This window comes from Hordeum vulgare, chromosome 4H (genome assembly GCF_904849725.1).
Source record: "Hordeum vulgare subsp. vulgare chromosome 4H, MorexV3_pseudomolecules_assembly, whole genome shotgun sequence".
Taxonomy (NCBI): domain Eukaryota; kingdom Viridiplantae; phylum Streptophyta; class Magnoliopsida; order Poales; family Poaceae; genus Hordeum; species Hordeum vulgare.
The window spans coordinates 599,573,809-599,586,828 of NC_058521.1; the positions used below are offsets into that span (position 1 = coordinate 599,573,809).

Genomic DNA, 13,020 nt, shown 5'->3' on the forward strand with positions numbered 1-13,020 from the left:
TAAACTTTAGCACCATCACTCCACCACTTGCCATTATATTCATGGGCTCCTTTGAGATTTCAGAATTTGTACATGGGCCAAGCCCATTTATTCTAACAATCCCCCACTAGATCTCAAATACCCATATAGAGATTTGCCTTTTTTCTCATCACTTGTTAATATACTAGTGTTTCAGCAGAGACCGTTATGTTGAACTTCTGCCTAGAACTTTAAACTGCATCCATCCACAACTTGGCAGTGGACTATGCCTTGAATTGCTAGTTTTGTGTGAATAGATTTCATTCAAAGTTCTAGTACTTGGCTGTCAGTAGGCTACCCCGCAGTTTGGAGCATATATGTCATACTCCTTGGTCTCTTCGCGGCCTTTACAATCGGAGGTCATATAGGTGCATTCTTTCAAGACTGCTCCGTAGGACAACATCTTTGTTATAGTAGCGAATAGAATCACATTAAGACATGTTGTCAACCTGCCTTACAGAGCCTTACAGCTCTGAGAGTTTTGCATCTTCACTTAGAGACGATCACTTCTTACTCTCCTATGTTAACCAACAGCTAGCTTATTCTTCCTAGGTCCTAATTCACATGATCTTCGATCACAAAGGTTGGATTACTACTATGTTTAACGTCTATGAGTATCAATACCCATCTCGCTCGATGCAATATCTATCACATTTCGTGATAGTCCATTAGTAAAAGTTAAATGTATATTGCAAAACTGGCAACGACGTAAGGGCAGAAGTAGTCCGTCCTTTAATACTCCCTTTGTTCCTAAATATAAGTCTTTTAAGAGGTGTCATTACGGGACAACATACGGATGTATATAGACGTACTTTAGTGTATAGATTCATTCATTTTGTTTCATATGTATCCCTCTAGCGAAATCTCTATGAAGACTTATATTTACAAACGGAGGGAGTAGTAGGTATAGATAAATCATAGCAAAGTTAAAGGTGAATGGACAAAAAATATACAAAATTTTCAAAATCTTCAGCATATTCGGTTACACAAAAGAAAACTGCTGCAAGAGAGAGCAAACACACCGGTCGTTGCTTCTCCTACCATATGCGTGTGCATAAAAACTTATTCACTATCCACTCACGCAGGCGCATATTTCCAACGCGACTCATTACATGGGGGTTAATAATTGATTATGACGATCTTGATCAACTGAAATTTGGACGCGGTACGTGTCGATTATGCATCATATACGGGTTCGTAGGTTTTGCCGATCTTGAAATCGGTGGAGAAGACCTCGTCGAAGACGTTCTTCATGCCACCCTTGGACAGGAAGCGGAAGTTGAAGGGGCCAACGAGCGGCTTGGAGCTCGACAGCTCCCACACGTCGCCCTTCTTGGTGAAGGGCTCCCACTCCTCCGAGCCGTGCTGACGGAGCTCCATCTCCGAGAGGGTGTCGCCTGCCCTTGTGTAGTCGATCTTCAGCACCAGCTTCTTGGCGTCCGACCCCTTCTGCACCGTGAACTTCACCTTCGTCGCGGCGCAGATGGCCCCAGCGAATAGCGCCGCCAGCACCGCCACCGCGAGCATCCTGGAGGAGGAGGCCATCTTCTCGACTGAGCCAAGAGATTTGATTGCTGTTATGTGTGTGTAGCTGCTGCTGCGAGCTGTGTGGATTCCGATGGATGAAGTGCCTGGTATTTATGGGCGGAAGAGAGCGCGCGATGAGCGGTGCTCCGGGGATTTCGCTAGCTGTCCGTGGCCGGGTTTGGCCGTTGATGCGTATGCGGTTGGCCATCACCATCGGAGGAACAACTAACAACAGAGGCTCATCTCTGATGGTACCAATGAAATTTAGAGGCCCGTAGCTTCCAGTTGGAATGGAATTCAGAGCACTGCATACTTAGTTGGCCAAATCGGTCCTGCCTATTCTCGGGTGATCTTTATTTTGTTGCTTCATTTTTTTTTAGAGGCAGAGTAAAAAACTCAGGCGTGGTTAGAATCCGAGTGTACTAGATGTCTTAATCTATCCGGAACATTGGCAATGATCAGGTTGTCTCCATTCTATCTGGCTCGAGCTGCAAGTTCATGGGCATGTCGGTTGCATTCACGCCTAGCAAAGGAGATTTTGTGATCCGAGAAGACCACAAGGGCAGCTTTTATGTCGAGGAGAATTCCATAGCACGGAGTGTTGGAGTCTAATGTCGGGCCCTTTCTCATACTCCCTCCGTTCCTAAATATAAGTCTTTTTAGAGATTTCACTAATAGACTATATACAGATGTATATAGACATACTTTAGAATATAGATTCATTCATTTTGTAACGTATGTAGACCACTAGTGAAATTTCTTAAAAAACTTATATTTAGGAACGGAGAGAGTAGTTCGGACATTTGAATGAGTTGACTCGTGCATGAATTTAATACGTTATCAAAACTAAAAGGTCTTGAGTTCAAGACCTTACCAGTGAAGTATAAAAATAAAAGGATTATACGGCCTACGTCAACCGCCCTGCTTTTGCTGACCACGTAATAAGCTTCAAAGAAACATAGACGTGAGGATGAACTGGTTAGTTTCATTATCTTACAACCAAAAGGTTCAGGATTCAAAACCCAGTAACACAATAAATAATTGCAACCTGTCCTCACTTTCGTTGTCCACGTCATATAGCACATCTGCATTAAGGGCATCCGTGCGTTGTCAAACATCTACATTAAGGGCATCAACTAAGCTATTTACCGTAGCCCGCTATTTGTATTATATATATATAAATACCCGTGTGTATGGATAAACATCGTGTGTTTGAACTCAAAACGAACCACTTGGCATTTTTCTCCATTCAGTTTCTCAGTACCCTTTTTGTTTTCGATAAACCATATTGCTCCAGGTTTTGCGTGGTAGAGCAAACAAAAAGATCTGATCAGGCAAAGAATTACAATGTATATTAGATGAATTACAATGTATATTAGACGAGCGGTGCTCCGGGGATCTCGCTAGCTGGCCGTGGCCGGGTTTGGCCGTTCATAGAACCTCTGCATGTCATCAACATCGGTGACCTGCAATTTTCTTTCGCCGTAAAGAAATTCAGAGCCATGCTTAGTTGGACCAAGCTGGTCCTTTACTCTTGCGTGATCTTGTTTTGTTGCTTCTGCTTTTTCTTTTCACTTTAGCTATATATACACTAGTAGTAAACAAAGCATTAGCTTCGATTGATGAGGGCCTTTAATCCCGGTTCGCCAACCGGGACAAATAACTTGGGATTAAAGATCCCCCTCCTAGTTCCGGTTGGCCACGGTTCAGAAGTAATGCCTTTCCACGTTGCTGGCAGCGCGCGGGGGGGGGGGGGGGGGGGGCCTTTAGTACCGGTTGTTAGCACCAACCAGGACTAAAATGCAGCTATACGTCAACAGTTGGCAAACGTTGGGTTTTTTATTTGAAAACAGGGATTTAATGGTTTCATATATCGATCACTTGCATCCATCCAGTTCAACAAATCATTATGTCATATAACTCATCATCATCTTACGCATCTAACAACTCATCATCATCTTAATTATACCAAGTTAAAATCTCATAAAACATAAAAACATGATAATAATCATCATCCTAATCGATCATGCCAAGTTAATATAAACCAAAAAAACTTCTCTCTCATAGGACCTAGTCCTCTCTCTTGGGTAAAATGTCATAAAAGAAAATAACATCTATGTCTCCGTGATGAAGCAGAGAGATCCAACAATCTCCAACTTGTGGCTTGCAATCCTTCTTTGTTTGTCTCCATGCTTCAATTTGGAGCCGTCCTTTTGATTTGCACTCAGTTGAGTATGGAGGATTGAACTTAGCTCACTGGGTTTTTAATTGTCATATGACCTTTGTCATGCATCAACAGAGGCACAACATTCATTTGGCAGTTTTTTTTCTTGAACATAATAGTAGCCTAGGTAGCAATGTAATCAACACCATTTATGTAATAGTAGTGTACTTAATTAGCAACTCTTACCAAGATATTTCGTCGAATGTCATCCGCCCTCAACCTATGCACTAGTGGCATGTAAAATGAATAATTTGGGCTACTTTCCAAATTATACGGTAAGTTGTCCCTACCAACGAGGACACCAAGGACAAATTAGATAGGAACATCCTTCTCCTCCCAAGTTAGATGTGATCCATAAGTGTAGTATGTTGTGTCAATTAATTTCCGTATTTCACTCGAAAAACGAAATAAGCTGTAAATTATAAATTAACAAATTTAGTATGGATGAAATCCCTTTGTAAGAGATGAGTTCTCGTTCGAAACGCTGATACTTCGAGAGAGATTGTCCGTTTTGTACACGAAGTGCATCCAGTTTTTGTCGTAGCCCTCTCAACTTTTTAACACATGGTATGTGGGTGAAATGATGATAGCATGCCAACTTTGAACATTTTCAGTGTTCATTTGTAGTGCTTTTCAATTCAGGGTCAACTAGCTCAAAAAAATAAGTAAATGCACGAAAAATACCAAATGAAGTCAGAAATTGCTGAAATTTTGTGATGTGCCTTTGGATGGTGCATTTTGAACACACAAAAAGTATGGAGTTCAAATAAGTTCAAAAAAATGAAATCCCTTTGTAAGAGATGAGTTCTCGATCGAAACGCTGATACTTCGAGAGAGATTGTCCGTTTTGTACACGAAGTGCATCCAGTTTTTGTCGTAGCCCTCTCAACTTTTTAACACAAGCTATGTGGGTGAAATGATGATAGCATGCCAACTTTCAACATTTTCAGAGTTCATTTGTAGTGCTTTTCAATTTCAGGGTCAACTAGCTCAAAAAAATAAGTAAATGCACGAAGAATACCAAATGAAGTTAGAAATTGCTGAAAGTTTGTGATGTGCCTTTGAGTGGTGCATTTTGAACACACAAAATGTATGGAGTTGAAATAAGTTCAAAAAAATGAAATCCCTTTGTAAGAGATGAGTTCTCGTTCGAAACGCTCATACTTCGAGAGAGATTGTCCGTTTTGTACACGAAGTGCATCCAGTTTTTGTCGTAGCCCTCTTAACTTTTTAACAATGCTATGTGGGTGAAATGATGATAGCATGCCAACTTTCAACATTTTCGGGGTTCATTTGTAGTGCTTTTCAATTTCAGGGTCAACTAGCTCAAAAAAAATAAGTAAATGCACGAAGAATACCAAATGAAGTCAGAAATTGCTGAAAATTTGTGATGTGCCTTTGAATGGTGCATTTTGAACACACAAAATGTATGGAGTTGAAATAAGTTCAAAAAAATGAAATCCCTTTGTAAGAGATGAGTTCTCGTTCGAAACGCTGATACTTCGAGAGAGATTGTCCGTTTTGTACACGAAGTGCATCCAGTTTTTGTCGTAGCCCTCTAAACTTTTTAACACATGCTATGTGGGTGAAATGATGATAGCATGCCAACTTTCAACATTTTCAGAGTTCGTTTGTAGTGCTTTTCAATTCAGGGTCAACTAGCTCAAAAAAAATAAGTAAATGCACGAAAAATACCAAATGAAGTCAGAAATTGCTGAAATTTTGTGATGTGCCTTTGGAGTTTGCATTTTGAACACACAAAAAGTATGGAGTTCAAATAAGTTCAAAAAAATAAAATCCCTTTGTAAGAGATGAGTTCTCGTTCGGAACGCCGATACTTCGAGAGAGATTGTCCGTTTTGTACACGAAGTGCATCCAGTTTTTGTCGTAGCCCTCTCAACTTTTTAAGACATGCTATGTGGGTGAAATGATGATAGCATGCCAACTTTCAACATTTTCAGAGTTCATTTGTAGTGCTTTTCAATTTCAGGGTCAATTTCAGCGTTCACCGGCAAGTCTCTTTACTCGTTCCGGAATACAAGATCCCGCAACTTACACTAAGTCACATTGCTTGCAAGGCTTGTGTGTGATGTTGTATTACCGAGTGGGCCCCGAGATACCTCTCCGTCACACGGAGTGACAAATCCCAGTCTTGATCCATAATAACTCAACTAACACCTTCGAAGATACCTGTAGAGCATCTTTATAGTCACCCAGTTACGTTGCGACGTTTGATACACACAAAGTATTCCTCCGGTGTCAGTGAGTTATATGATCTCATGGTCATAGGAACAAATACTTGACACGCAGAAAACAGTAGCAATAAAATGACACGATCAACATGCTACGTCTATTAGTTTGGGTCTAGTCCATCACGTGATTCTCCTAATGACGTGATCCAGTTATCAAGCAACAACACCTTGTTTATAATCAGAAGACACTGACTATCTTTGATCAACTGGCTAGCCAATTAGAGGCTTGCTAGGGACAGTGTTTTGTCTATGTATCCACACATGTAAATGAGTCTTCATTCAATACAATTATAGCATGGATAATAAACGATTATCTTGATACAGGAATTATAATAATAACTATATTTATTATTGCCTCTAGGGCATAATTCCAACAGTCTCCCACTTGCACTAGAGTCAATAATCTAGCCCTCACATCATCATGTGAATTACATTGTAATAAATCTAACACCCATACAGTTCTGGTGTTGATCATGCTTTTGCCATGGAAGAGGTTTAGTCAGCGGGTCTGCCACATTCAGATCCGTGTGCACTTTGCATATATTCACGTCCTCTCCTTCGACGTAGTCGCGGATGAGGTTGAAGCGTCGTTTGATGTGTCTGGACTTCTTGTGAAACCGTGGTTCCTTTGCTAAGGCAATGGCACCCGTGTTATCCCAAAACAAGGTTATTGGATTCAGTGCACTTGGCACCACTCCAAGATCCGTCGTGAACTGCTTCATCCAGACACCCTCCTTAGCTGCCTCCGAGGCAGCCATGTACTCCGCTTCACATGTAGAATCTGCTACGACGCTTTGCTTGGAACTGCACCAGCTTACCGCACCACCATTAAGAATAAATACGTATCCGGTTTGCGACTTAGAGTCGTCCGGATCTGTGTCAAAGCTTGCATCGACGTAACCTTTTACGACGAGCTCTTCGTCACCTCTATATACGAGAAACATCTCCTTAGTCCTTTTCAGGTACTTCAGGATATTCTTGACCGCTGTCTAGTGATCCACTCCTGGATTACTCTGGAACCTACCTGCCATACTTATGGCCAGGCTAACATCCGGTCTAGTGCATAGCATTGCATACATGATAGAACCTATGGCTGAATCATAGGGGACAGAGCGCATATGCTCTCTATCTTCATCAGTTGCTGGGCACTGAGTCTTACTCAATCTCGTACCTTGTAAAACTGGCAAGAACCCTTTATTGGACTGTTCCATTTTAAACCTCTTCAAAACTTTATCAAGGTATGTGCTTTGTGAAAGTCCTATCAGGCGTTTTGATCTATCCCTATAGATCTTAATGCCTAGAATGTAAGCAGCTTCTCCTAGGTCCTTCATAGAGAAACTTTTATTCAAGTAATCCTTTATGCTCTCTAAAAACTCCACGTTGTTTCCAATCAGCAATATGTCATCCACATATAATATTAGAAACGCCACAGAGCTCCCACTCACTTTCTTGTAAATACAAGATTCTCCAACCACTTGTATAAACCCAAATGCTTTGATCACCTCATCAAAGCGTTTGTTCCAACTCCGAGATGCTTGCACCAGTCCATAAATGGATCGCTGGAGCTTGCACACCTTGTTAGCATTCTTAGGATCGACAAAACCTTCGGGTTGCATCATATACAATTCTTCCTTAAGGAAACCGTTAAGGAACGCCGTTTTGACATCCATCTGCCAGATTTCATAATCGAAAAATGCAGCTATTGCTAACATGATTCTGACGGACTTAAGCATCGCTACAGGTGAGAAAGTCTCATCGTAGTCAACTTCTTGAACTTTGTGAAAAACCCTTTGCCACAAGTCGAGCTTTATAAACGGTCACATTGCCGTCAGCGTCCGTCTTCCTCTTGAAAATCCATTTGTTCTGAATAGCCTTGCGGCCCTCAGGTAGTACCTCCAAAGTCCACACTTTGTTCTCATACATGGATCCTATCTCGGACTTCATGGCTTCTAGCCATTTGTTGGAATCTGGGCCCACCATTGCTTCTTCATAATTTGCAGGTTCATCGTTGTCCAACAACATGATCGATAAGACGGGATTATCGTACCACTCTGGAGCAGCACGTGGTCTCATCGACCTGCGTGGTTCGACAGAAACTTGAACCGGAGTTTCATGATCATCATCATTAACTTCCTCCTCAACCGGCGTTGCAACGACAGAGGTTTCCCTTTGCCCTGCGCCACCAGCTAGAGGGATGAGAGGTTCGACAACCTCGTCAAGTTCTATCTTCCTCCCACTCAATTCTCTCGAGAGAAACTCCTTCTCAAATAAAGCTCCGTTTTTAGCAACAAACACTTTGCCCTCGGATTTGAGATAGAAGGTGTACCCAACTGTTTCCTTTGGGTAACCTATGAAGACGCACTATTCCGCTTTGGGTTCCAGCTTTTCAGGCTGAAGCTTTTTGACATAAGCATCACATCCCCAAACTTTAAGAAACGACAACTTTGGCCTTTTACCATACCACAGTTCGTATGGTGTCGTCTCAACGGATTTTGATGGTGCCCTATTTAAAGTGAATGCAGCTGTCTCTAATGCATAACCCCAAAACGATAACGGCAAATCAGTAAGAGACATCATAGATCGCACCATCTCTAATAAAGTACGATTACGACGTTCGGACACACCATTACGCTGTGGTGTTCCAGGCGGTGTTAACTGTGAAACAATTCCACATTGTCTTAAGTGAGCACCAAACTCGAAACTCAGATATTCACCCCCACGATCAGACCGTAGGAACTTAATCTTCTTGTTACGATGATTTTCCACTTCACTCTGAAATTGCTTGAACTTTTCAAATGTTTCAGACTTGTGCTTCATCAAGTAGACATAACCATATCTACTCAAATCGTCAGTGAAGGTGAGAAAATAACGATATCCGCCGCGCGCCTCTACGCTCATCGGACCACACACATCGGTATGTATGATTTCCAACAAGTCACTTGCACGCTCCATAGTTCCGAAGAATGGAGTCTTAGTCATCTTGCCCATGAGGCATGGTTCGCACATGTCAAGTGAATCAAAGTCAAGTGACTCCAAAAGTCCATCAGCATGGAGTTTCTTCATGCGCTTTACACCAATATGACCTAAGCGGCAGTGCCACAAAAATATGGCGCTATCATTGTTAACTCTAACTCTTTTGGTCTCAGTGTTATGTATATGCGTATCGCTATCAAGATTCAATATGAACAATCCTCTCACATTAGGTGCATGACCATAAAAGATGTTACTCATAGAAATAGAACAACCATTATTCTCTGACTTAAAAGAGTAACCGTCTCGCAATAAACAAGATCCAGATATAATGTTCATGCTCAACGCAGGCACTAAATAACAATGATTTAAGTTCATCACTAATCCTGATGGTAACTGAAGTGAAACTGTGCCGACGGCGATTGCATCAACCTTGGAACCATTTCCTACGCGCATCGTCACTTCATCTTTCGCCAGCCTTCGTCTATTCCGCAGTTCCTGTTTCGAGTTGCAAATATGAGCACCAGAACCGGTATCGAATACCCAGGCACTACTATGAGAGCCGGTTAAGTACACATCAATAACATGTATATCAAATATACCTGATTTTTCTTTGGCCGCCTTCTTATCTGCCAGATACTTGGGGCAATTGCGCTTCCACTGACCCATACCCTTGCAATAGTAACACTCCGTTTCAGGCTTAGGTCCAGCTTTGGGTTTCTTCGTCGGATTGGCAACAGGCTTGCCGCTCTTCTTCGAATTACCCTTCTTGCCTTTGTCGTTTCTCTTAAAACTAGTGGTCTTATTCACCATCAACACTTGATGTTCTTTACGGAGTTCAGACTCTGCGACTTTCAGCATCGCAAACAACTCGCCGGGTGACTTGTTCATCCCTTGCATGTTATAGTTCAACACAAAGCCTTTATAGCTTGGCGGCAGTGATTGAAGGATTCTGTCAGTGATAGCCTCTTGCGGGAGTTCAATCCCCAGCTCAGCTAGACGGTTTGAGTACCCAGACATTTTGAGCACATGTTCACTGACAGACGAGTTCTCCTCCATCTTGCAAGCATAGAATTTATCGGAGGTCTCATACCTCTCGATCCGGGCGTTCTTCTGAAAGATAAACTTCAACTCCTGGAACATCTCAAATGCTCCATGACGCTCAAAGCGACGTTGAAGTCCCGGTTCTAAGCCATACAAGACTGCACATTGAACTACTGAGTAGTCCTCCTTACGTGCTAACCAAGCGTTCTTAACATCCTGATCAGCCGTAGCAGGTGGTTCATCTCCTAGCGCAGCATTAAGGACATAATCCTTCTTCCCAGCTTGTAAGATTAGCTTAAGATACGAGCCCAGTCTATAAAGTTGCTTCCGTCATCTTTCAACTTAGCTTTCTCTAGGAACGTATAAAATTCAGGGTGACTGTCGCGTGAGTCATGATCTACAACACAAATATATTCAAAGTGGACTTAGACTATGTTCAAGATAATTAGAGTTTAACATAATCAAATTATTCGCTAAATTCCCACTCAAAAAGTACATCTCTCTAGTCATTTGAGTGGTTCATGATCCACTTACACTAGCTCAAGTCCGATCATCACGTGAGTTGAGTATAGTTTCAGTGGTAAGCATCCCTATGCTAATCATATCATCTATATGATTCATGATCGACCTTTCGGTCTCATGTGTTCCGAGGCCATGTCTGCACATGCTAGGCTCGTCAAGCTTAACCCGAGTGTTCCGCGTGCGCAACTGTTTTGCACCCGTTGTATGTGAACGTTGAGTCTATCGCACCCGATCATCACGTGATGTCTCGAAACGACGAACTGTAGCAACGGTGCACAGTCGGGGAGAACACAATTTCGTCTTGAAATTTTAGTGAGAGATCACCTCATAATGCTACCGTCGTTCTAAGCAAAATAAGGTGCATAAAAGGATTAACATCACATGCAATTCATAAGTGACATGATATGGCCATCATCACGTGCTTCTTGATCTCCATCACCAAAGCACCGGCACGATCTTCTTGTCACCGGCGCCACACCATGATCTCCATCAACGTGTTGCCATCGGGGTTGTCGTGCTACTCATGCTATTACTACTAAAGCTACATCCTAGCAAAATAGTAAACGCATCTGCAAGCACAAACGTTAGTATAAAGACAACCCTATGGCTCCTGCCGGTTGCCGTACCATCGACGTGCAAGTCGATATTTTCTATTACAACATGATCATCTCATACATACAATATATCACATCACATCGTTGGCCATATCACATCACAAGCATACCCTGCAAAAACAAGTTAGACGTCCTCTAATTTTGTTGTTGCATGTTTGACGTGGTGACCATGGGTATCTAGTAGGATCGCATCTTACTTACGCAAACACCACAACGGAGATATATGAGTTGCTATTTAACCTCATCCAAGGACCTCCTCGGTCAAATCTGATTCAACTAAAGTTGGAGAAACCGACACTTGCCAGTCATCTTTGAGCAACGGGGTTACTCATAGCGATGTAACCAGTCTCTCGTAAGCGTACGAGTAATGTCGGTCCAAGCCGCTTCAATCCAACAATACCGCAGAATCAAGAAAAGACTAAGGAGGGCAGCAAAACACACATCACCGCCCACAAAAACTTTTTTGTTCTACTCGAGAAGACATCTACGCATGAACCTAGCTCATGATGCCACTGTTGGGGAACGTCGCATGGGAAACAAAAATTTTCCTACGCGCACGAAGACCTATCATGGTGATGTCCATCTACGAGAGGGGATGAGTGATCTACGTACCCTTGTACACCGTACAGCAGAAGCGTTAGTGAACGCGGTTGATGTGTGGAACGTCCTCACGTCCCTCGATCCGCCCCGCGAACAAACCCGCGATCAGTCCCACGATCTAGTACCGAACGGACGGCACCTCCGCGTTCAGCACATGTACAGCTCGACGATGATCTCGGCCTTCTTGATCCAGCAGGAGAGACGGAGAGGTAGAAGAGTTCTCCGGCAGCGTGACGGTGCTCCGGAGGTTGGTGATGACCTTGTCTCAGCAGGGCTCCGCCCGAGCTCTGCAGAAACGCGATCTAGAGGAAAAACCGTGGAGGTATGTGGTCGGGCTGCCGTGGAAAAGTCGTCTCAAATCAGCCCTAAAACCTCCGTATATATAGGTGGGAGGGAGGGGACCTTGGGGGTCGGCCGAGTCCAAGGGGGAAGGCTCCCCCCCGCAAACCGAGTTGGACTTGGTTTGGTGGGTGGGAGTCCTTCCTTCCCTTCCCACCTCCTCCTTTTTTTTCTTTCTCTTTGATTTTCTTTCCTAGGCGCATTGGACCCTTTTGGGCTGCCCCACCAGCCCACTAAGGGCTGGTGCGCCACCCTTAAGGCCTATGGGCTTCCCCGGGGTGGGTTCCCCCCCCCCCCCCCCCCGGTGAACTCCCGGAACCCATTCATCATTCCCGGTACATTCCCGGTAACTCCAAAAACCTTCCGGTAATCAAATGAGGTCATCCTATATATCAATCTTCGTTTCCAGACCATTCCGGAAACCCTCGTGACGTCCGTGATCTCATCCGGGACTCCGAACAACATTCCGTAACCAACCATATAACTCAAATACGCATAAAACAACGTCGAACCTTAAGTGTGCAGCCCGTGCGGTTTCGAGAACTATGTAGACATGACCCGAGAGACTCCTCGGTCAATATCCAATAGCGGGACCTGGATGCCCATATTGGATCCTACATATTCTACGAAGATCTTATCGTTTGAACCTCAGTGCCAAGGATTCATATAATCCCGTATGTCATTCCTTTTGTCCTTCGGTATGTTACTTGCCCGAGATTCGATCGTCAGTATCCGCATATCTATTTCAATCTCGTTTACCGGCAAGTCTCTTTACTCGTTCCGTAATACAAGATCCCGCAACTTACACTAAGTCACATTGCTTGCAAGGCTTGTGTGTGATGTTGTATTACCGAGTGGGCCCCGAGATACCTCTCCGTCACACGGAGTGACAAATCCCAGTCTTGATCCA

General features: G+C 43.3%; 1 protein-coding gene across 1 annotated transcript; it reads right to left on the reverse strand.

The window, feature by feature from the left end:
• Positions 1-951: 951 nt before the first annotated feature.
• On the reverse strand, positions 952-1,622 carry LOC123447480 (pollen allergen Lol p 3-like). Its single transcript, XM_045124085.1, has one exon. It carries the CDS (start codon positions 1,561-1,563, stop codon positions 1,195-1,197), a length of 369 nt encoding a protein of 122 aa, XP_044980020.1. The 5' UTR covers positions 1,564-1,622; the 3' UTR covers positions 952-1,194.
• Positions 1,623-13,020: the final 11,398 nt, after the last annotated feature.

Excerpts from the sequence above, each read along its gene's own strand:
- LOC123447480 (XM_045124085.1), bottom strand. The coding sequence starts at position 1,563 with ATGGCCTCCTCCTCCAGGATGCTCGCGGTGGCGGTGCTGGCGGCGCTA.